Source organism: Bos taurus, chromosome 19 (assembly GCF_002263795.3).
Source record: "Bos taurus isolate L1 Dominette 01449 registration number 42190680 breed Hereford chromosome 19, ARS-UCD2.0, whole genome shotgun sequence".
Classification (NCBI taxonomy): Eukaryota; Metazoa; Chordata; class Mammalia; order Artiodactyla; family Bovidae; genus Bos; species Bos taurus.
In genome coordinates this window covers 33482043-33505782 of record NC_037346.1, presented here as the reverse complement: position 1 = coordinate 33505782, position 23740 = coordinate 33482043, and the positions used below count along the sequence as shown (strand labels likewise).

Here is a 23740-nt window from a genome sequence, read left to right as displayed (position 1 = left end):
GGTAGACAGTTTACAACTCTGCCTTAGCCTTCATTTCCTGCTTCCTCAAAGTCAGCCAGAAGTGAGAGATTATTTTTTCAGGTCTCCTCTGGGCATATGCAAACCTATGTAGCTTTCTATATTCTAAGGAATGAGTCAGAGCTTTTTAAAGCTCCTTATGGACATCTCATTTTCTGATGTTTGTAAGTTTTCAGGGACCCTCTTTTTAGCCTCAGGGGTACTGTACTCAGGCAGCTGCACTGTTTCTCCTCCCCTCTTTCTGAATACACACATTTCTCCACCTCCAATGGCCAATTCCTCTATAAAGCTTTATCACAATTTTTCTTTAAGCCAATATTTAGTTTTGAGTCAGAATTTCTCAATGAGGGCAACATTGGTATTGGCATTTTGCTGGGACAGTTCTCCATTGGAAAGGGCATTTAACATTCCTGGCATCTGCTCCCAATGCCAGCTGTGGTTACACAAAAGAGGGAACCAAAGACATGCACAGATTTCTAAACACTGGAATTCAGGGGTCAGTGTCACTTGGGTTAAGATCCTCTACTTCTCAGAAATGTGACTATCACTATGAGATACCTATGTACTATTATTACATTTATATAGAGAGAGTTAACCTCTCTGATGACATCTCAGAGTGCTGTACCTACTCTAGGGCCATCTTAATGCCACCTGGATTCTGCTCTTACGGCTGAGGCAGGACACGGGGAGGGAAGTGGGAGGCTGGGGGCCAGGCTTCTGGTTCACAGAATACACCTTCCACCATCACTAGTTAAGACCCACTCTGGTTTGTATGGTTCTGGCCCTAATTTATCCACATGTTCCCATCACAGCAAGAGTTTGCAAGGAGCCTGGATCCCACTACAGGCGACCACATGGCATATGGATCCTTCTGCCCCCTTTCAGCCCAACGCCTATGAGGTAGGTGTTGCTATTTCATCTTATGCACAAGAAACCATGTCTTAGAGATATCAATTAACTTGTCCAGGGTCAGTCTCAGAACTGGGCATCAAACCTGTGGTCCCTGCTGCTGAGACCTGGGCTCTGTTCACTGAACCCCCAATTGCTTTCAAGACTAAACCTCAAGACCTCCCCCAGACTCCTCCCTTTCTCCTTTGTTTTCTCAACAATAACTGCCGGTTGAAGTTACTGCCACCCCGGTGGGTCCAGTTCAGATTCCAACGTGAGTTCTGGGATAGACAGCCAGGATCACTGAATTCATTTCCGGTAAACTTGGTAGAGAGGGGTAGGCAGCAGGGTGAGTGGAAGGGCATGTGTGAGCTGGGGACTACAGTGGAAGAGGACAGAGGAAGAGGCTTTGCTGGGGGTCCAGCGTGGACCCCTGTCGCATGGAATTTGGCATGCTGCATGGAAGGCAGGCTGTGGGGTTAGGGTTCCTGCTTCAGTGATTCAAGGAAGGTTTCTTAAAGGAAGTCAGCCTTGGAAAGGGGACCCGGGGATTCCAGGCACAGCAAACCACACCCTGGGCAGAGCACAGCGACCAGCTGGCTTCCGGCTCCCTCCTGTGCCAGTGTTCCAGCCACCCCGCTCTGATGGTCAGCGCCCAGCTCAGAGGCTTCCTAGGGCTGGTGTCCAGCACCTCCAGTGGAGCCCTAGCATGCTCCCCAGCGAGGCGGGCCTCCTGTCTCTGCCCTCCCCGCAACCCCGTGTGACTGTCCGTGAGCCAGCACCCGCCCCACCCCCAGCCAGGCCCGGTGCCCCGACCCGGCTGCCTCCCCACTGCTCAGTGCTGCCCAGAAAGCCGGCCCCCCAGCTCTCCCCGCTCCTCCCCGCAGGAAGCGCTGACCTCTCTGCGGTTCTGGTTATGCTTCAGCCGTTGGTCGGTATGCCAACAGCGTTTGAGTTAAGTGCGGCGGATGTGGGCGGGGGAGGGAGCGCGTCTGAACTTGGGCCGGGGTGGAGCTTGTGGGGCCTCCAGTGTTTTAGCACAAAACCAAGCTATCTTGACAGAAGTAACACCACCACATGGAAACTAGAGAGAAAGCGCCGGTCACAAGCTCGCCCAGCCGGGCCCTCTTCTGTGGGTGCGTCCCAGACCCGGTTCCTCTGGTGAAATTCGGCAGGTGGTACCGGTCGTGCTGATGGGGACTGCGGGGCTGTGGTCACCGGCTGCGCTGAGAGAGGGTTTCCGCGCCATCAGTCATGAGTTTAAAGAGGGCACGGCCATAGTTGTTCCCTCTGTTCAAAGAGTTTGCAACCATCCCCGCACGTAGAATATTTTCATCACCCCAAAGGAAATCCTCTGTCCTTTTATCAGGCAGCTCCATCTTTTATTTTCTGCTTGACGTTATTTCACAAGTATCTTAACAACCTTGTCAGGTGACTGCCAGCAAGGGATGTGGGATGAATGGTGCTGTAGACTCCGGACCAGGAGCTTCCCGGAGAGGAGTGGGGACCCGGGGCAGTGATGGGGGCTGGAGGATGGTGAGAGCCGGCAGTGAGGGACGACCCCCAGCGGGACTGGGGTGCAGAGAAGCTCTGGAAGCGGGATGGGCAGCCCCGCGAACGGATGTGGCCGCAGAGACGGTGTCCTCCCGGGGCAGGCGAACTGGGGCCGGGGGTGAGATCAGTCACTGAGTCCGGGGAGTGGGGGCGGGCAGGGCCTGGGCAGGGCTGAGGATAGACTTGGTCTTTGGCCTGCTGGGCTTGGGCCGGGTTCTCCTCAGGAGTCCGATAGGCGGCAGGGGGCGCAGGGCAAGAATCTGGGGTTCAGCTTGGGGACTGAGCTCAACCGGGGTGACCAGGGAGCCGAGGGAGCGTTGGGAGGGAGAGGCCGTGAAGACGCGGTGTTGGGGGGGGGGGGGTGTGGTCGGCAGGCCAGCGTTCGGAGGCCGAGGGCAGCTGCCCGGACAGCGGTGAGGGATGAGGAGCTCCCCCGAGGGACAGGCGGGGAGGAGCGAGCGGCCAGTCCGGTCCCGAGTCCCCAGCGCCCGGTGGCCAGACGGTGAGACCGCTCCGACCGCCCCACCGGCTAGGGCGCAGGGAGCGCGGGAAGCGCGGCTCTGCCGGACCCCGCGGCGGGCGGAGGGGGCGGAGGGACGGGCCCGGGCGGGCTCGGCCGCTGAGCTGCGCCGCCCCCGCCCCGCGCCGCCCTCGCCCCGCCCGCCGGCCGGCAGAGCTCGAGCCCCGGGCTCAGACGCGGAGGAGCGAGCGCGGGCCGGGCGCTCCGGGAAGCCAGGTGGGGCGAGCCCGAGGCGGGCCGGGCGGCGATGCCGCTGGAGGCGCAGGACGCGGTGTACGTGGCGCTGGAGCTGGCTCTGGCCGCGCTGTCGGTGACCGGCAACGTGTTGGTGTGCGCGGCGGTGGGCACCTCGAGCGCGCTGCAGACGCCCACCAACTACTTTTTGGTGTCGCTGGCCGCGGCCGACGTGGCCGTGGGGCTGTTCGCCATCCCCTTCGCCGTCACCATCAGCCTGGGCTTCTGCACCGACTTCCACAGCTGCCTCTTCCTCGCCTGCTTTGTGCTGGTGCTCACGCAGAGCTCCATCTTCAGCCTCCTGGCCGTGGCCGTCGACAGATACCTGGCCGTGCGCGTCCCGCTCAGGTGAGGCTCCTGCCCCCGGGAACCCAAACCCTTCCGGCGGCGGGCGCGAGGCACGCGAGTTCCGGCCGGCAGCCTCCCGACCCACGTGCGCCGCGCCAGACCCTCTGGGCGCCTCGGGCGCGCGTCTCCTTTCCGGAGCCCGAGTAGGGACTGCCCTGGGCCCCGGGGGCGCAGCCTGGCGGGGCAGCTCCGGGAGGGCTCCCGGCGCACAGGTGGGCGCCCGCATTCCCTGGGTTTGGTGGGGCCCTGGAGGCTCCAGGACAACCGTGGACGCTGGGACGCGCGGGGCAGAATGACGGGGCTCACGGCCAGACCGGGCGGCACCGACCCGAGGGAGGTGCCAGTTAACTTTGGGGAGCCCTGCGTGCTGCGCGCGGACTCTAATCACTCCCTTATACTTTAAAGAATTAGAAGGCTTCCCGGCTCGCTAAGACCGACAGCCTGAGAGCCTCGTGCTTTGTGTAACCTTGTCCCAGCCGCTGGGAAGGTGCCACCAGCGTTTCCAAACACCGGAGGACTTGAGGGTTGCTCTTGGTCCAACACTCCGAAGATGCAGGATTCGGGGATGGAGCGCAGCGGCAAGGGGAGTACAGCCTCATGTGCAGCTGCGAGCTTGAGAGCCCGGGTGTTACGCGGGGCTGAATTGAAAGCACTTTCTCTGCCTCTGGTGCCTGGATGCCGTTTGGCGTTTCTGAGTTGGGTGAGCTTGGGATCTCTTTGGACTAAGAACTGAGACAGGGAAACTGAGTCATGGGGTAGGTGGGACAGGAAGGAGTTAATCGCTGTCTGCCAAGTCTATGAGGTACTTTAAACTCCTATCCTTTAATCCCAGCAATAATTCCTGAGGTGGGTACCTGCGTCCTGTCGGGGAGGGAGGAGGCTCAGAATGGCAGCTCTGGAGCAAGTGAGGGAGCAGGACCCATTCAGCGCTGGGCCCCCGCATTCCCAGGCGTGCCTGCCTGCTGCGTCCTGCTCTCCACCGGGGCAGAAAGCAGATTCTGCCTGCAGTGAGTCGGCGGTTATAAGGGAAACCTATTTGAGGGGAATTGACAAGGAATAACAAACACTCTCCCAGCAGGCTCACGTGTCAAGCCTGGTCCCTGTGCCCTGTATCTGGGTCCCAGCGGGAGCAGGAACCTCCTGCTTGGTGGGCTGTGAGCCTCCTGTCTGTCCGGGCCTTTCCACTTGCTGCCCCTTGGCCTGCGACCAGGACACCCCTTCCTCAGGTGTGACAGAGCCCAGGAATTTCCGAGGTCCGGGGCTCACAGCACACTCTTTTCGTAGAGGTCCCTTTCCCACCTCCTGGTCCTCATGTTGGTTACTTGGTGCCCTTCTGGACTTTATGCACCCAGCAGGCAGCCACAGGCACCAGCCTCAACTGCCGGAAGCCCTTTGGGCTTGGCCCTGACGGAGGTCCAGAGAGACCTCTGCTCAAGCTTCAGAAAGCATCCCCCACGCCTGTGCAGCAGGAAGTTCCATGGGAGTTTGAATCTGTCAGTTCTTGTCCTGGTCTCTGCTGGGCGGCTTGAAAGAATGGGTGTGGGTGTGTTAAGAGGAAAGAACTGTGAATCACAGCCCCTGAGTTCCCCTTTGTATCTGTAGAGGGCGGGAGGCAGGTGTGGGGAGGGCAGAGCAGCCCGTCCCACCCTGTCCCACCCCTGCCCTCCTGGCTGGCCTGCGTGAGGTGTGTGTGACCCATCCAGGCAAGGGGTGCCTCTCTTCCCCCCACCCTTCCCTCCCACCCCCTACTTCCCCACGTGGCACTAAGCCCACTCTCACAGGCTGGAGAGGTCCTCCTGGCTCCTGTTTCAGCACTTCCTGGCCCCTTGAGCTAAAATGGAGATTACAGGGCCCCACCGGGCCCTCCTGACTCAGAATCCATGGGGTGGGGTGTATCACCCCATGATTCCAGTATCAGAATTCACTGGGGACTTCTGGACCCACCAAAGTTTGAGAACTTCGGGGAGTCAGGGAGACTGGGAGCTCTCCCTTGTTCACTAGCCCGGCTCCCACGCAGCTCTGAGGCTCTCCCTAGGGTCACGGGTCATGGGAGTGAGGTTGGAAGTGAGCCAGCGAGGGAGGTGTCTCCTGTAGAGGCGGCAGGAGCCAGGTGAGGGCCAGGAGCTCAGGCCCGTGTCTTACCTGGGCAAGAACAGTGTTTGGACTCACCCTCAGTGCCAGGTCACTGGTGGCCCAAGGCTCTGAGTGAGGCCCACATGGCTATGGTGGGTACAGCTCAAGAGTACAGAGCCCACAGTCCCATAGCCACCCAGTTGTCAAGGCAGATACTGACCAGGGAGGGTTGCAGGAAAGGGGAGTCAAGAAGATGCTGGACACAAAGATGAGGCGGCCTCAGAGTGAGGGGCGCCTACACACAGGAGACTGTCCTAACTCAAGTCTGCGTGGTTCCTGATGCCTGCCCTGGCACAGGGTCCAGGCGCAGTGGTGCCCAGGGGACAGCAGGGAGGGGGTTCGGGGTGGGTGTGTCTGCCCGCAGCTGCTGGCTCTCACTTCACCCTGGGGCCATTTCTGGCTGGAGCACTTCCTCCTCCCTGATCTGGTTCCCCGCAAGCCACACCCCAGGCCATTGCAGGACTGAGTGGTCCCCTCTGCCTGCCTGGAGGCCTGCCTCCCTGCTTCTGGACACTGTTTCCCCAAGCTCCGCTGCTGAAGGAGGGTGTTGCCAGGAGCACTGGGTTGGCTGGGTCGGTCAGCAGGATGGAAGGGTCTGTCTGTCTGTCCCTGGACCCTCCTGCCCACTTTGCCATGTGGCGGCATCTGTTTTTCTGGGAGCCTCACATGTCCAATCTGGGAGGGAGGCGTTGGGGAGTCTTAGCAAGACTACGTCTCTGGTGGAAAGGTGACATCCTCGGAGCTCCTTTTAAGTGACTGAACTGTAAGTTTTCGGCAGGGCATTCTGAGTGGCTTTTTGTCTTGTTTACATTTTTTTCCTTTTTTAAAATTGAGCTTTGTTGTTCTTGTTTAGTCACTCAATCGTGTCCAACTCTTTGTGACCCCATGGACTGCAACACACCAGGCTTCCCTGTCCTTCACGGTCTCCCAGAGTTTGTTCAAACTCATGTCCATTGAGTCGGTGATGCCATCCATCTATCTCATCCTCTGTCGCCCCTTCTCTTCCTGCCTTCAGTCTTTCCCAGCATCAAGGTCTTTACCAAAGAGTCGGTCGGCTCTTTGCATCAGGTGGCCACAGTATTAGAGCTTCCGCCTCAGTTCTTCCAATAAATATTCAGGACTGATTTCCTTAAGGATTGACTGGTTTGAGCTCCTTGCTGCCCAAGGGACTCTGAAGAGTCTTCTCCAGCACCACAGTTCAAAAGCGTCAGTTCTTTGGTGTTCAGCCTTCTTTATTGAGCTACAGTTCCCATATAGTAAAATTCAACTGTAATGTTGTGGTTTTTTTTATCTTTAGTATTTATTTTTGTCTATTTTATTTATTTGTGCCAGATCTTAGTTGCAGCACATGGGATCCTTAGTTGCAAACTCTCATTTGGGGCATGTGGGATCTAGTTCCCTGACCACAGATTGAATCTGGGCCCGCTTCATTGGGAGCATGGAGTCTTAGCCCCTGGACCACCATGGAAGTCCCTATGATGTTTTGAAATACGGCTGGGAAAGAAGGTTTCAGTTCTGGGTGCCCCCAGCCCCACCTTTCCAAGGACCGCAGCCTTGGGTCCTTCCTTCTTCCACAACAGGGCCGTCTTTTTTTCCCAGATCATTCCCACTGCGGTGGGTTCAATGGGGGCTCCCAGAAGGATGTCCGCATCCTAATCCCCAGAGCCTTAGATGGGAAAGCGTGAACATCAGCTCATGTAGGACTTCAGGGAGGAGCTTATCCAGGATGACCTGGCTCCTGAGTACAGTCCCATCCCCATGAAATAGACAAGCAGGGAGAAGCAGGGGCGTGTGGGGATGGAGGCAGAGACTGGAGTGATGCTGGGCCTTCAGAACCCGACCTCCCCAAAGCCTCTGAGCTCTGAGTGCAGCCCTGCCCACACCATGATTCCAGACTCTGGCCTCCAGAACCATAGGGAGTGAATGTTCTTGGCCACCATGTAAGTTTGTGGTGCTTTGTTACGTGGCCCCAGGAAACCCGTGTCACTACGTGAAAGTGCGAGACCCCGAGTCCCTCACTGCTCCCCCAACCCCCGTGCTGGCCGCTCCACATTTCCTCCCCAAGAAGCTTCTCCACCACAACCCGCCACCAGGCTCTCGGCCTCCGTGTCCCACGTCACCATGGCGCCACCAAGTCATTCCTGTCGAGTCACCCTTCCTGGGCCCGCCCCTTCTCAGTCGAATCTGAGGGTCCCTCCTGTGCCTCGTTGCCCATATCCCTCAGCAGCTCTTTACTGGCTCCTGGGGGACCCCCACCCCACCTCCTCCCGCTCCCCTCCAGCCATCTCCAATCCGGAGGGTGCCGGGGTCCTGTCCTCTCACTGCAGGTAGCGTGCAAGCAGTTGGACAGTCGTGTAGGAGCCCCTGGGGCTGCAAGGCGAGAGGAGCCCCGAGAATCCGGGGTGGGGAGGAGAGGGGGGCTGCCCCCAACTTAGGCTGCCCTGAACCATGGTGACCGGCAGGCAGCCCCTCAACAGAGGAGGGACAGTGTGCTTGGCTGCAGGGTTTCAGCAGCATTTGCACTAGACTCTGGAAAGCGCAGCTCACCTTTGATGATGTAGAGAACGAGCGTGTGTAAAGGGGTGAGGTTAACTGCATTCTCGTGAGCTGTGACTACAGCTGTCTGCAGTGCCCTGGGTCACCCTCATACCAGCTCACCTGCTGGCCATGGTCACGGCAGAGGGACACGGACAGACACGGGGGGACAGGTGTGGTCCAGACATCGAACAGGAACATGGTTGTGAGAGGCAGCTGCTCTTTTAACCCTTTGCAAGTGCTGGGTCCCCTGTGTGCCTCCTCTGGGTGAGTCCTTACAGCAGCCTTCTGGGCGCCATCCTGTCAGCCCCTCCTCCACAGATGGGGCCACCAGGGCTCCATCCATCCAGGGCACATGGCCAGGATGGGGTGAGCCTGTGTCCCCAGAGGGAGTGGGTGCGGGTGGGCTGTCAGAGGACTCCCCTCACAGAGCGGTCCCTTCTAGGAGTGGACGAGATTGCCAAGACAGAGAGGACCCTGTGGCTGAGGGAGGGGGAGCCGGCTGTGCCTTGGCCGGCCTTCGACCCGTCACAGAAGGTGACTCAGCTGCTGGGACCCACGGGGGCATCTCGATCACCTTCCCCTTCCTCAGAGGCAGGAAGCAAGGCCCAGTCTTTCCTGATGCTTCTGGTTCATTACCCTCAGGAACTGGGCTTCCCCGTGCTTCTCCCTGTCACCCCGCCCCTCCTCCTCACCCCGGAAACCCATTAAGAGGTTGTGCTCTTGACCTCAGAGGCTGGCAGGCTGGAGACACTGCCCTGGGCAGCAGGAACTGAGCGGCAAGAAGCAAATGTCCCTTTTTGAAAAAGTTGGGAACAGACTGAGTGTGGCCTTCCAACTCACCAGGCTGACAAGGGGAGCAGTGCTCTTTCTGGAGGGCAGAGGCTGGAGTTTCCTGCGGGGGACAGATGGGAGGCTGGAGTGTTTGAGCTGTGGTGGGGCCTGTGCCAGAGCAGCGGGGCTGCTGGGCTTCGGGGTAGGGGTCCCAGCTCAGCAGGTCCAGGGGAGCCCCGAGCTTGCCTACAAGCTTGGATTTTGTCCTCGAGGCACCATAAGTCCATGAAGGACTTGGTTCTGTTTGTTTTGTGTTAGAAATCAACCAGTGTGAAGAAGTCAGCGTTCAGAAGCACAGAGGGCTCAAAAGGCAAGCCCACACCAGCCACTCTGCCTGGGCGGCCCTCCCACCCGGGTGCCCCCTCTGCGGTGACCACTGGGTTTGTGCTGCCTCCTTTAACAGAACCTGTTGACTCTCTCCCATGCAACCCAAGCCCTCTTCCCTGCCACGTTCCCTTCGATTTCTGTTACATTTTGATTTTTTCCTGTGGATCATATTTCAGCCTCTGTTTCTAACGCCATCACTTGTAGGCAGTATGTGTTCGCTGTCGAGAAAAAGAAGGAAAAGTGCTCCTCCCCCGTCTCTCTGCCCCTGCTGGCACCCCATCTCTACCTCCCTTTGAGCAGGTATGTGGTTTCGCCTACTTGATAGAGGTTTCATTTTCAAAAGGCGATCCCTGCTGTAGTAAAGAGATCGAAACTGTGTAAGAGGGTAAATTGTGGGAAGTCAGTCACCCAGTCTGACCTTTGGTTTCCCACTTTGCCTGTCAGACAGCTACACTGCTTCTTAGATTTTTTTCTACAGAAATTACGTATTGAATACGTTTATACTATACTATTGTTTTTACACTGTCAATGTTAATATCTTCTGCGTTTTATTCCACACCTGTGGTAAAGTTCCCTGCACTTTGTGGAGAAGTTCCGAAAGGTGGAAACAGGTATCTGGCATGTATAATATGTTCTGCTCATGTGTTTCTCACTCATCCTGAGCAGAGCATTCGACTGGAGCAGAAATGCACACCTGTCACTAACCCATCTTCTCCAGGTGCGTGCTCAGTCACTAAGTCGCGTCTGACTCTACAACCCCATGGACTGTAGCCCGCCAGGCCCCTCTGTCCGTGGGGTTTCCTAGGCAAGAATACTGGAGTGGGTTGCTGTTTGAGACGGTTCTAAAGGTGGGTCACTCAGGTTCTGTTTGTGGGTGCCTCCCACTGCTCAGAATGATGTCAGATTTTAGTCTGCCCCGTGTTTGGACCATGAGCTTCCCATTTGGAAATTAAAAGACATCCTGGCTCCCGCACGTCCTCATGGTGGAGGGTGCTGGTGCCATGTGGGTGTCGCAGGGGTTCTGCCATTTCTTGCCGCCGCCATATCTGCTTTCCTCTTTCTGGGATCCCACGTGTGTGTCTGTGTGCCGCCCGTAGGGGTCATTTTTAGGACCTGGGTTCTTCCGTGCCAAAAACATGGTTTCTTTTCATATGTGGTTGGCAGTTGGACTGGATGTGGTCACAGGCTAGAAGGCGTTGCTTTGACACCCAGGGTTGCTCAAGAAATCTGACGTGGGTGTGGGTGTGGTTCTTCTTTGTAACTCATGTTTCCTTGGAAGCCTTTGGGATCCTTTGCTTTGCTTGGTGTCCTGAAATTGCATGAAGTCAAAGTGTTAGTTCCTTTGTCCATGGAATTCTCCAGGCTTGCTACTGGAGTGGGTTGCCATTTCCTTCTCCAGGGGATCTTCCCGACCCAGGGATCCAATGTGGGTCTCCCGCATTGCAGGTGGATTCTTCACAATCTGAGCCACCAGGGAAGCCCATGAGGTTGGCTCTAAATACTCACTTTTCAACTCTTCTCTTTCCTCTGAGGATGATATCTTTCCAGTCTGAAGACTGAGGTTTTCTGTCAGCTCTGAAATCTTACAAGAGAAGTTTTCTAGATTATTTTCTTATGTCCATTCCCTGTTTGTCCTTCTGGGATTCTTGATAGGTGGAGACTTGCCCTCCTTGACTGATTTTGTCTCTTAGATGTCCTCTTACACATAAGATTCCAACGCTTACCTCTTCATTCTCCCCTGGACGAGTTCCTTGACTTCCCCCACCCCAGTTCTTCTTCTTTTTAATTTTAGCATTCATATTTTTTCTTTTGATTTAAGGTTAAGTTTCTGGACTTGACTTTGAAAGGCCAGTTTTGGATTCACATGATTGAAATTCTTGCTGTGGCATGGACTATATATATAATCAAAACTCTCCCCTCCCCCCCAACCCTATCCTCTGTCGCTGGGTCTGGAGCTTCAGCTGGAAGGGAGGGTGAAGTGTCAAGGGATATGTGCCCAGCACAGAGGGAGTGGGGTGAGGCTGCCCCAGGCTGGCCAGCAAGCCTTTGCCTTGACCTCCGCTCCTTCTCTAAATCCTGTCTGGAGCCTGCTGTCCGCGAGGTTGGAGCCTCTTGTGCCAGCCACCCTGTTTCTGATTCAAGGCTCCGTGCCCCTCCCGACAATCCCATCTGCCCTCTGGCTTCTGGAAACTCACCAGATTCTCTGGCTTGCTGGGCATCTCCTTCCACTTATACTTTTAGGAGGGTTTTGAGTTTACTTCCTTTCTGCTGCCCTTAAACATGGTTTTCTGAGAGGTGACAATTAGGTGGGACCTGGAAGGCCGGGAGGGGCTTTTAATCAGGAGTTTGTTGAGGTTGGGTTTGCATTACTGAACAGCCACTCTGGCGGACTGCAGGGGCATGGACTGGAGGGCAGCCCACTGTCATTGGGTGAGAAGGAAGGAGTGTGGCTGGCGCAGAGGCCACGGAGATGGAGACAGAGTCTAGGGATCCTCGAGGCGGGCAGCGTCTGGACTTCTCCACCTGGAAGAAGGCTGATGCCAAAGGCAGCCAGGAGGTTAGCAGAGTCCAGAGCAGAGGGGTTGCCAGGCCAATTGGACATCTGGACAGGAGAGGATCCTGAGGCCAGAGGTGGGCCCTGGGGTGGCAGTCAGTGAACAGGGCCAGAGACATGGCTGGTCAGGGCCAGATGGCCATGGACTCACTATGTTTTTTTTTTAATATGGAGACTGTAAATATTAAATTTTGGTGTTGGAGAAGACTCTTGAGAGTCCCTTGGACAGCATGGAGATCAAAGCAGTCAATCCTAAAGGAAATAAACCCTGAATATTCATTGGAAGGACTGATACTGAAGCTCCAATACTTTGGCCAACTGATACAAAAAGCCGCCTCATTGGAAAAGACCCTGATGCTGGGCAAGGCTGAGGGCAGGAGGAGAAGGGGGTGACAGAGGATGAGATGGTTGGATGGCATCACTGACTGAGTGGACATGAGTTTGAGCAAACTCTAGGAGATACTGAAGAACAGGAAAGCCTGGCATGGTGCAGTTGAGGTTGCAAAGAGTTGGACATGACTGAGCGACTGAACAACAACAAATCTCTATTGAAAGGCATCACAGACAGGTGCTGCAGGCTGCACCTGCCCCCACCCCCAGCCAGGTCTCTTTGGTGGCTCCTCTGCTTCCGCCCTGTTCCCGACACCAGCTCTGCACCCATGCTTTGACCTGATGCTCCCTGCGGCTTCTGGGGCTGAGGCCGGCCTCCCACCAGTTCTGGTCTCTCCTCCAGCCTTCCACCCCCCGCCACCCCGCCTCCCCCTTTATGTGTCTGCTCTGCTTCTCAGGAACTGCCTCAGTTCCCTGGCTGAGGTCAGGCCTTTGCACCTGCCATTCCCCTGCCTGGCGCATTCTGTACCTGCGGGCTCTTCCTGATTCTCATGGCACTCTCTCTGCGAGGCACCCTCACAGCTTCTGTACACGTGGGGCATTTTCTAGATGATTCGTCTGTTAATGCAGAGCTCGTGCTGCTCCCTCAGCCTCCCCAGGAGGCGGCCCAGTGACTAGCCTGTGTGCTTGCGTGTGCACACGTGTGTGCTGGGGGACCTGCCCTGATAGGTGTGGACCAGCCTGTGGCCGAGACACGATGAGCCCATGGAAGGTGTCTTCAGGAAAAAGCAGGGTAGAGCGGGAGTCCTGGGGCGACCCACAAGGAAAGGAAGGAGAAAAACAAGGTTGTGTTTCCAAGGGGAGACTTAACTCTTAAGTTTGGCATTTTATAAAATCATTAGAAATGTAGTTTTTTAATAGCAGGGACTTTTAAAAAATTACACGATGAATGTCTGTGTGTGTCTGTGCATACATACACAAGCACACATATACTGCACCCATTCTGAAATTTTTAAAAAGTCCCTGCTATTAATGGATGTGTATATGTCTCTGTACCTATATCTGTGTGTATGTGTATACACACATATTTGTATCCATCTGACTCATCTGGTCTGTGGTTTCAGAAAGAATGAGTCATTCTGAACTAGTGTGTTTTTTTCACAACTTCTAAATTGCAAAACGAATACAAATCCCTAATTGCTTACATTTTTCCTACTTTTGCTTCCTCTGTCTTACACCCACCCACACGCACAGTTACACTCAGGAGCTTTAGGATTGACACAGTCTATGGTCAGATGTCCCAATTGCCCTGATCACGTTCTTCACAGTTTAAAAAAAAAATAATCCAGGTTTCCAGTAAAAGGTCAGGTGCGCATCTAATATGTTCTTTTGGCTTTGTTTATTTGTTTGGAAACATTTATTTGCCTGTACTGGGCTTAGTTGTGGCACATGGGATCTCTTAGTTGTGGCATGTGGGATCTAGTCCCCCTGCCAGGGATCACACACAGGCCCCCTGCAGTGGGAGCCCAGAATCTTAGCCACTGGACCACCAGGGAAGTCCTGATTTTCTTTCTTCAGGAAAGTTCCTCAGCCTTTTTTCCTTCTCTTTCAATACATTGTTTTTGGTTTGGTTGTTTTCTTAGGATTAGATTAGAGTTTCTGGTGGGAACACGGCCTGCTTGATGTTGTGTCCATTTCCACCTGTCACAAAGGAAGGCACTCGGGGTCCATCTGCCCACTGCTGTCACGTTAAAGCTCGCTTAGTTACAGCTGTGGCCGCCGGGGTTCACCACAGTGAAGGTCTGCTTTCCCCAGCAATGATTCTTCTCGGGTCAGTTATCACCCTGTCAGGTGGTAATTTTATTTTTTCTCAGTTGTTTTACTGTATCAGTTGGCTTTCTTCTATAGGGAAGAGGTTGCCTTTTCTTTGCTGTTCCTTATATTACATTTTTACACACAGTGGACTTAGGGAATGTTATTTGCACGTATTGTGTTACCGTCCATTGCTGCCCAGGTTTGGAGGATGGGAGCCCATTCAAGCTGACTTCCGCCTGAGCGTCCCCATTGAGTTTTTGAGCACGTCTTATGTTCTGGCACAGAAAGGTTTCTCAGGCTCCGTTGCGTGTTCTAGCATCGGAATCAGCCGTTTCTCCAAGGAGCCCTGTTTCCTTTCAGTGGAGAATGATGTCTAGGAGCCAAGACCTGGCTGGTGTGCTCATGGATGCTGGAGCATCGTCTCTTCTGGCCCTTGAGATGAGCAGAGCGAGGAGAACTTTGTTTTGTTTTGTTAGATAACCACTTGGAAGAACTCTCACTGTCTCATTAATGAGCAGGATGATGGAGTTAATAAGCAGGTCATCATTGGGCAGCTGTCAGCATAGTAACCGGTTCAGGCAAGAATAGTCAATAGGTGATAAAACTTACTGATGGAACTTAAAGGAGGGCCAAGATACTCACCTCGTGGACTCAGCTCGCCAGGCTTCTCTGTCCATAAGATTCCCCAGGCAAGAATACTGGAATGGTTTGCCATTCTCTTCTCCAGGGGATCTTCCCAACCCAGGGATTAAACCCGGGTCTCCTGCATTGCAGGTGGATTGTTTACCATCTGAGCCACCAGGGAAGTCCAGATATATTTACAAAATCTTAAAGTACATATACCACAAGATACAACTCATCATAAACGGAGGAGCAGTTATAGTGGAAAAGCCTGATGGACACTCCAATGACCACTTCACATCAAGGTTACTGTCACCAGGATCCACATGCCTCTTGGTGTCTAACTGGTCAAGTGCATGGTGACCAATGTGTTTGATAATTAATGTGACAGCTGTCCTTCCCCAGGCGGGGGTTCCTGTCGTGTGAATGGGAGCACGTGTGCTGGGTGAACAGAAAGGTACTGGGGCAATGCAGGTGTTGTCTTGGTGGTGTTAACATCACTGGTTTCAGCAGGAGAGGAAAGACCCCTCAGTGTGACTGCTGTGCGGCCCAGAGGGGCCAAGGAGAGTAAAGCAGGACCCAGGCAAAGCAGAGAGGTTGGGGCCTCTCTGCCTGCTGGCTACCCTGCACCCCCACCCCGCTGGCACCCAGTGCAGTCACGGTCCCACTCACTCGTACCTCCTCGTCCAGCTACGTCGTCTTGGCACCCGTCAGCCTTGCTGTCATCGCAGTTTTGCCAGGATTTCCATTAGACTTCCTGGTACATTGTTAATATTCACCGTGGCAGCTCTACCCCGAGAGACCTACCCGCTGGGTGGTGAGAGTTACTTTGTTAGTGCTCTAGTTACAGCGCTTGGTAGGTTTTGAGAGGTCTGTCCTCGCCCCTTGTCATGCAAGTCCTGTTGTTATTTGTGTGTGGTTTTAGAAGATGAGAAATTTTCTAAGGATTATACATTGCTTCAGAGCAGAAGTATTTCTGTTACAGAGGAATGAAACTTGTGAGTGAGACTGAACGTAAAGAAAAAAGACGCTGAGCGAACAATCAGCAATTTTAAGAAGCAGGACAGAACTCCGTGTGTGTTTACTTAGTGACCTGCCTGCAGAAAGTGCTTCGTGCACATGATGTCTGGGATCAAAGGCCAGGCAGCAGCGGGGCGGGTTCCGCTGCCACCAAGGGCCCCATTTTTCTGAGAGCAGAGCTCAGACTCCCCCTGTCTGGACTCAGTGTCACTGCCAGGGACAGCTGCCCTTGGGGATCCGCTGAACTCAGAGCTCCCTGAGCGCTGGGAATCCTGAGACAGTGGCTGGTCTGAGCTGGCTGCAGGAGAGGAGGAGCCCTGCCCCAGAAATAGGGCAGTGCTGGTTCAGCCGTGCCCGACGAGCCCTCTTTCATGACTAACCCAGTGTCCACACTGCTTGTTCCTTTCTGTTGACTCCGGCCATGTGACTGTCTTGATCCGGCTCGTCCGTGGTGGTAGGGGCAGGGGGGTGGGGAGGGTGTCCAGCACAGCAAGGGTTCAGCCACTTCCTAGAGCTGGACACCCCCAGGACATCCTTCTGTGTGGCTGGACCCAGTCCTGCTTGTTCGGAATAGGGAAGGCACCTAAGTGTCCTCTATCCATCACCTTCCACTTACTTGCCCTGCACTCAAGGCAGATGTAGGAAAGGACATGTTGCCTGCCTTTCAGGAATGGTTTGGGGACACATGGGGATGTTCTGAGACCAGAGGTGCACAGGGAGAAGGAGTGAGGGGTGGGCAGGGTGGAAGCCAGGCATTCCAGAGAGGACAGGGGCCTAGCCGGAAGTGGGAGATGGGAGGGGACATGGGAGGAGGGGAGCGGAGCCCCCATGAGATGCCAGGGCTGCTGGGGGTCCTCCCCGCAGCCTTCTGCCCAGTGCATCAACCCCTGCCTGCTCTCCAGAATCCCTGGCCGTCTCCCACCTGCGCCCGGGTCCAGGCAGCACCGCCTGGACACTGACTGTCCTGCCATCGTGGGGCTGCAACTGTGGTGCCAGTTGTGACTCTGTCTTGAACTCCCCCACCCACCCACCCAGGGGTCTAGTTGTGTCACTAGCAGAAAAGTCTTTCTGCCACCTTTTAAGGACTGCCTACTGAGAGAGCATCAGAGGCCTCTGCCAGTTCCCACGTGGCTGCCCGTGGAGTCGGGGGCGGGGAACCCCTGGCACCAGCAGCAGCTTTGGCAAGAGCAGAGGGCGGCTGAGCTGGGCTTGGCTGCACCTACACTGGGCCCGTGGCTGGGTGAGCAGGTAGGTGGGGTGTGGGCAGGAGCTGGGATCGGGGGAAGAACCACAGGGTCCTGAGCAGGACAGTACCTGCCTTGAACACAAGTGGAATCAGATTGGATGAGTGGCTTTGTATTCTCACTGTGGCTTCGGAGCTGCAGGCCAGTGTCCACCTCTGTGAGCCGGAAGTGGCGGTGATGACCTTGGGCACCGGCTGAGAGGGACGCGCGGGCCTGCAGGTGGTGCCGCGCTCAGGTGAGGGAGGCCGTGTTTCTGATGTGCTCTGTGCAGCTGGTGGGGGGCAGTCTGCAGGGACGTGTCTCCAGGACAGGGTGTCTGGCCGTGAGATTCAGAGGCTGCTCCGGTGGGGGTATCTGTGTGTTCAGTCCTTGCTGTCACCCTGCTCCACGCCAGTGTCTTCTCTCAAGTCAACCACTGAAAGTTTCCTAACTGCCCTGCTTGCCTTTTTGCTCCGCTAAACTCCATCTCTGCAGGGATCTCTATACCAGCACAGCATGCCTTGGGGCCCAGCCCTCCATCCCCTGGCTCCCCACTGCTTTGGGGCAGCTGAGTGTCACACTTTGCCCCTCCCTGTAGCCTGGGGACGCCCCGCCTTGCTTGAGGTTCATTCATATTCCCTCCTGCTTCTCTGGGAGAGTGAAATCCCTTCCTGTCTGGAAGCCTTGCACATTCTGTTCTCTCTGCTTCTTGTTGAGTTGCTCAGTCGTGTCCGACTCTGTGACCCCATGGACTGCAGCAACACAGGCTCCCCTGTCCTTCACTATCTCCCTGCTGCTGCTGCTAAGTCGCTTCAGCCATGTCCGACTCTGTGCGACCCCACAGACAGCAGCCCACCAGGCTCCCCCGTCCCTGGGATTCTCCAGGCAAGAACACTGGAGTGGGTTGCCATTTCCTTCTCCAATGCATGAAAGTGAAAAGTGAAAGTGAAGTTGCTCAGTCCTGTCCAACTCTTAGCGACCCCATGAACTGCAGCCTACCAGGCTCCTCCATCCATGGGATTTTCCAGGCAAGAGTATTGGAGTGGGTTGCCATTGCCTTCTCCATACTATCTCCCTAAGCTTGCTCAAACTCATGTCCATTGAGTCAGTGATGCCATCCAGCCATCTCATCCTCTGTTATGCCCTTCTCTTCCTGTTTTCAGTCTTTCCCAGCATCAGGGTCTTTTCCAGTGAGTCAATTCTTCACATCAGGTGGCCAAAGTATTGGAGCTTTAGCTTCAGCATCAGGCCTTCCAATGAATATTCAGGGTTGATTTCCTTTACAATTGACTGGTTGGATCTCCTTGCAGTCCAAGGGACTCTCAAGAGTCTTCTCCAACATCACAGTTCAAAACCATCAATTCTTAGGTGCTCAGCCTTTTTTATGGTCCAACTCTCACATCCATACATGACTACTGGAAAAACCACAGCTTTGACTATACAGGCACTTGTGGGCAAAGTGATCTCTGCTTTTTAATACACTGTCTAGTTTGTCATAGCTTTTCTTCCAAGGAGCAAGCATCTTTTAATTCCATGTCTGTAGTCACTGTTTCCTCTGCTTAGAAAGCCACTCTTCCGTTTCCAGACCCTTCTCTCCTTCTCTGCCACTGTCTTAGAGGCTTCCCTAATGCCGTGTCTGAGCTCTTCCTGGCTTTCTCTTATCTGTACCCTGTTCATTTTGATTTGGCAAATTCCTTCTGACTTGTATGTTTGTGTGTTTACCTGTTTATTTTCTGTCTGTTCCATTAGCTCTATCATCCACGAGGGCTGTGATTCTGTTTGCTGTGCCAGCAGAGTGCATGGCTCAAAGGGAGAACTCTGAATGAAATAATGAACCATTAGAGGAGAAAGGCCGTGATGGAGTTCACAGAGAAGGCTGTGACCAGCGGCTCCCCAGATGAAATTAGCTGCTTTTCCTCATCTAAGACAACTGAACATGAAAGTTATTTTTCACAGGCAGGATCCAGCAGTTGTGAGTTCAGATGTGGTTGCGTTCCAGTTGTTTTGAACTCTGGCAGGAAACCCCACCCCCACCCCCGGGACCCTTTTGTGTACAGAGGACTCTAATGTTGCTCAGACACAAGTGAAGTTAAAAAAGCAGCATAATGTGGTGCGAGGAACAGGGGCCTCAAGTCCGAACTTAGCTTTGGTCTTTGGTTCTTATGTTCTTATTCTTATATTGCCTTTGTTACCTAAAAACTTTGTATCTCTATTTCCTCATTTGTAAAATAGAGAAGTTGGACTAGACAGGATAAAAATCCCTTCCAGTTTATATAAGCATGCTTTTAGCTGCAGGTAACAGTGACTTTTAAGCAGTCAAGACCATCGATTCTCTCTTGAGCTAGAATATGGAACCATGGTGGTGCTAGACTTGGTGCAGGGGTTAAAACACACCATTGAGAACCTGGACTCTTTCCTTACTTCTGCTTTGCCATTAGCCTTGTTTTTCAGGCTCCTGCCTCATGGTCACAGGATGGCTGCTGCAGCTCTGGGCTTCACAGCCTCCCGGAAGAGTAAACGCATGGGCATGGGGGAGGAGCTCTCCTCATGGGTCTCTCTCCTGTTACCATGTAAAGTCTCTCTTGGAAGTATTCTAGCAGACTTCCTTTGTCTCATTGGCTACAACCACCTCCTGTAGCCACCCCAGTCCATGACTGAGAGAGAATTTGCTTGCCCTGATCTAATTCATCCCCGGGGCTGGTCTGCACTCAGCTGTATGAACTTCAGAAAGGCAGAGGCGTGAGAGCAGGGCCGCTGCAGAGGCTGCCTCGTGGGTCTAAGGTTCTGTGACTAGAGTTGTGTCTGCAGGAGGCGGCCCTGTTGCCCTGCAAGGGCCTGATGCGTTCTTCACGCCCCTGGTGCGGTCATGGCCGGGAAAGGTATTTCTGTAAGGAATGGCTTTACATTCCTAGACGAGGAGGGAAGCAGAGGGGAGTTGGAAATAGATGCAGCTGAATGGCAGCTGCGCCCACAGGTCCTTTGCCATCAAGGCCCCTCAGCTGAGCTGCCTGTTGCTGGGAGCAGAGATGAAAGAATGTAGCCGACGGGAGGCAAGACCAGTTCTGCTGCCCGTCCAGGCCCCAGCATTGGGCGTTCCTAAGGAGCAGGCTCTCTAAAGCTGTCTGGTAACAAGTTGGAATATGTGTGTGTGTGAGCTCATACTAATGTGCCAGGCACTTTGCTAGCTCCTGGGGATGCTGATGCAAAGGGATGAGGTCCGAGTCCTTAAGAGGCTGGATGTTCTAGTCGAAGGGCAGACACCTGTAACGTAAACAAAGCCCTGTGACAGGTGTGTGTCAGGGGGCGGAGAGTGGGCATGGCCCCCTTCACTGTGAGCTGAGCCGGAAAGGAGGTGACCTTTGAGACAGCAGCTGGGCTCAGTCGTGTCCGGCTCTTTGCGACCCCATGAACCATAGCATGCCAGGCCTCCCTGTCCATCACCAACACCTGGAGTCCACCCAAACCCATGTCCATTGACTCACTGATGCCATCCAACCATCTCATCCTCTGTCGTCCCCTTCTCCTCCTGCCTTCAATCTTTCCCAGCATCACGGTCTTTTCAAATGAGTCAGGTCTTCGCATCAGGTGGCCAAAGTATTGGAGTTTCAGCTTCAACATCAGTCTTTTCAATGAACATCCAGGACTGATCTCCTTTAGGATGGACTGGATGGATCTCCTTGAAGTCCAAGGGACTCTCAAGAGTCTTCTCCAACATCACAGTTCAAAAGCATCAATTCTTCGGTGCTCAGCTTTCTTTATAATCCAACTTTCACATCCATACATGACCACTGGAAAAACCATAGCCTTGACTAGACGGACCTTTGCTGACAAAGTAATGTCTCTGCTTTTGATTATGCTGTCTAGGTTGGTCATAACTTTCCTTCCAAGGAGTAAGCATCTTTTAATTTCATGGCTGCAATCACCATCTGCAGTGATTTTGGAGCCCCCAAAATAAAGTCAGCCACTGTTTCCCCATCTGTTTGCCATGAAGTGATGGGACCAGATGCCGTGATCTTTGTTTTCTGAATGTTGACCTTTAAGCCAACTTTTTCACTCTCCTCTTTCATCAAGAGGCTTTTTAGTTCCTCTTCACTTTCTGCCATAAGGGTGGTGTCATCTGCATACCTGAGGTTATTGATATTTCTCCCGGCAATCTCGATTCCAGCTTGTGCTTCATCCAACCCAGCATTTCTCATGATGTACTCTGCATATAAGTTAAATAAGCAGGGTGACAATATACAGGCTTGACGTACTCCTTTTCCTATTTGGAACCAGTCTGTTGTTCCATGTCCAGTTCTAACTGTTGCTTCCTGATCTGCATACAGGTTTCTCAAGAGGCAGGTCAGGTGGTCTGGTATTCCCATCTCCTTCAGAATTTTCCAGTTTATTGTGATTCACACAGTCAAAGGCTTTGGCATAGTCAGTAAAGCAGAAATAAACGTTTTTCTGAAACTCTCTTGTTTTTTCGATGATCCAGCAGATGTTGGCAATTTGATCTCTGGTTCCTCTTTTTCTAAAACCAGCTTGAACACCTGGAAGTTCACGGTTCATGTATTGCTGAAGCCTGGCTTGGAGAATTTTGAGCATTACTTTACTAGCATGTGAGATGAGTGCAATTGTGTAGTAGCTAGAGCATTCTTTGGCATTGCCTTTCTTTGGGATTGGAATGAAAACTGCCCTTTTCCAGTCCTGTGGCCACTGCTGTTTTCCAAATTTGCTGGCATATTGAGTGCAGCACTTTCACAGCCTCATCTTTCAGGATTTGAAATAGCTCAACTGGAATTCCATCACCTCCACTAGCTTTGTTCATAGTGATGCTTCCAAAGGCCCACTTGACTTCGCATTCCCCGAAGTCTGGCTCTAGGTAAGTGTGAGCGATCACACCATCATGATTATCTGGGTGATGAAGATCTTTTATGTATAGTTCTTCTGTGTTTTCTTGCCACCTCTTCTTAATATCTTCTGCTTCTGTTAGGTCCATACCATTTCTGTCCTTTATTGAGTCCATCTTTGCATGAAATGTTCCCTTGGTATCCTGCATACTGCAACTGAAAGATCCTGACTGCTGCAACCAAGAGCTGGCACAGCCAAACAAATATTTTCTTTTTTTAAAAGAATTTGCTACTTGCTCTCCTTGACCATGATTTATCATCAGAGGTGAGTTAGTAAGAATGAAAATCTTGTTGAAGCAAAGCTGCTTATACATTTGACTGTCGTCAGCATTGCAGACAAAAGCCCCTAGTGCCCTATGAATGTGGACCTGAGGCTGCTGGAGTCAAGTCCTGGCACAGAAAGCAGGGATGGTGGGATGCTCTGAGTTTGCTGTAACAGACCATGTCCTTTTGAACAGGTATAAGAGTCTGGTCACTGGGGCCCGAGCGAGAGGAGTCATTGCTGCCCTCTGGGTCCTGGCCTTTGGCATTGGCCTGACACCGTTCTTGGGGTGGAACGACAGAAAAATTGCCACCAACTGCACAGAGCCGGGGGATGCAGCCACGAACGTGAGCTGCTGCCTCATCAGGTGTCTCTTCGAAAACGTGGTGCCCATGAGCTACATGGTGTACTTCAACTTCTTCGGCTGCGTCCTGCCCCCACTGCTCATCATGCTGGTCATCTACGTCAAGATCTTCCTGGTGGCCTGCAGGCAGCTACAGCGCACAGAGCTCATGGATCACTCAAGGACCGTCCTCCAGCGGGAGATCCACGCGGCCAAGTCCCTGGCCTTGATTGTTGGCATCTTCGCCCTGTGCTGGCTGCCAGTCCACACCATCAACTGTGCCTCACTCTTCCAGCCAACCTGGGCCAAGGTGAAGCCCAAGTGGGCGATAAACACAGCCATCCTCCTGTCGCATGCCAACTCGGCTGTCAACCCCATCGTCTACGCCTACCGGAACCGAGACTTCCGCTACACTTTTCACAAAATCATTTCCAGGTACATCCTCTGCCGGACGCACATCCTCAAGAGTGGGGAGGGGCAGGTGGGGTCGCAGCCCACTCTCCAGCTGGGCCTATGACCCAGGCTTTGGCCTCTTCCAGGAGAAGGCTCAGTAACAAAAGGACGGGGCATGCTTGGCCAGTTCTCACTGGAAAGACAGCAACCCTCACAGGCCAGCTGGCTGCCTCTTCTGAGCGCTTCCCTGGAGGTTCCAAGTACCTCGTTAACATGTGACTACTACTTCCTGAGGTTGACAAATCTGTTTATGGTTCTCTGGCTGCTTTGTGTGGATGATGCTGATGGTATGAATGGATTGTAAAAGTACGTTTTGCTTTTTTTTAAGAGTCTGCCTCTTTTATAGTAGAAAATGATCAGAACTATTTTACCGTAACATACTGTGAACTATTATAATACAAATATTTTTTTAACTTGGAGGCAATGGGAAAGGTTGGGCATGTTAAAAATAATACCTATTCTGAGGAAGGTTACCAGGAAAAGTAAAAGTATGAATATTCAACCAAGAGACTGCTGTTTTAGGGAAATAGGCTTATAAGTTCTTACGTAGAACATCATGGCAGGCTCGACAACATTCTGCTCCATGTACAGCACCCCACCCCGGAAGAAGCAGCTGGAGAAGCGGGGTCCTCCACTACCAGGCTCCGATCCCCTTCCAGAACTAGGTGGTGATTTTTACATCTCTCCCAAGTTCAAGTTTGGCCATGATGCTGGACCCCAAAGTGAAAATTTTACTAAGGTGGGTTATGTAACTGTGTTTCTGTATGAGGTGAAATAAAAATAAAAACTTAACAAAAGTTCTGGGTGTTGTGCCAGCTTGCTGCAGAGCTCACCTA

The 23740-nt window shown here is 53.5% G+C and overlaps 2 protein-coding genes across 2 annotated transcripts in view; both read left to right on the top strand.

The window, feature by feature from the left end:
* Positions 1 to 3132: 3132 nt before the first annotated feature.
* The window catches only part of TTC19 (tetratricopeptide repeat domain 19), a 59517-nt gene continuing 38909 nt past the window's right edge, over positions 3133 to 23740 (top strand). The window contains exon 1 of the mRNA XM_059878325.1: positions 3133 to 3562. The gene's annotated coding sequence lies outside the window, so the exon portion shown is untranslated. The remainder of the gene's footprint in view (positions 3563 to 23740) is intronic.
* Positions 3152 to 23701, top strand: ADORA2B (adenosine A2b receptor). The gene is given in 2 exon segments (NM_001075925.1): positions 3152 to 3562; positions 22305 to 23701. Coding segments are annotated over 2 exon segments (999 nt in total). The 5' UTR covers positions 3152 to 3227; the 3' UTR covers positions 22969 to 23701.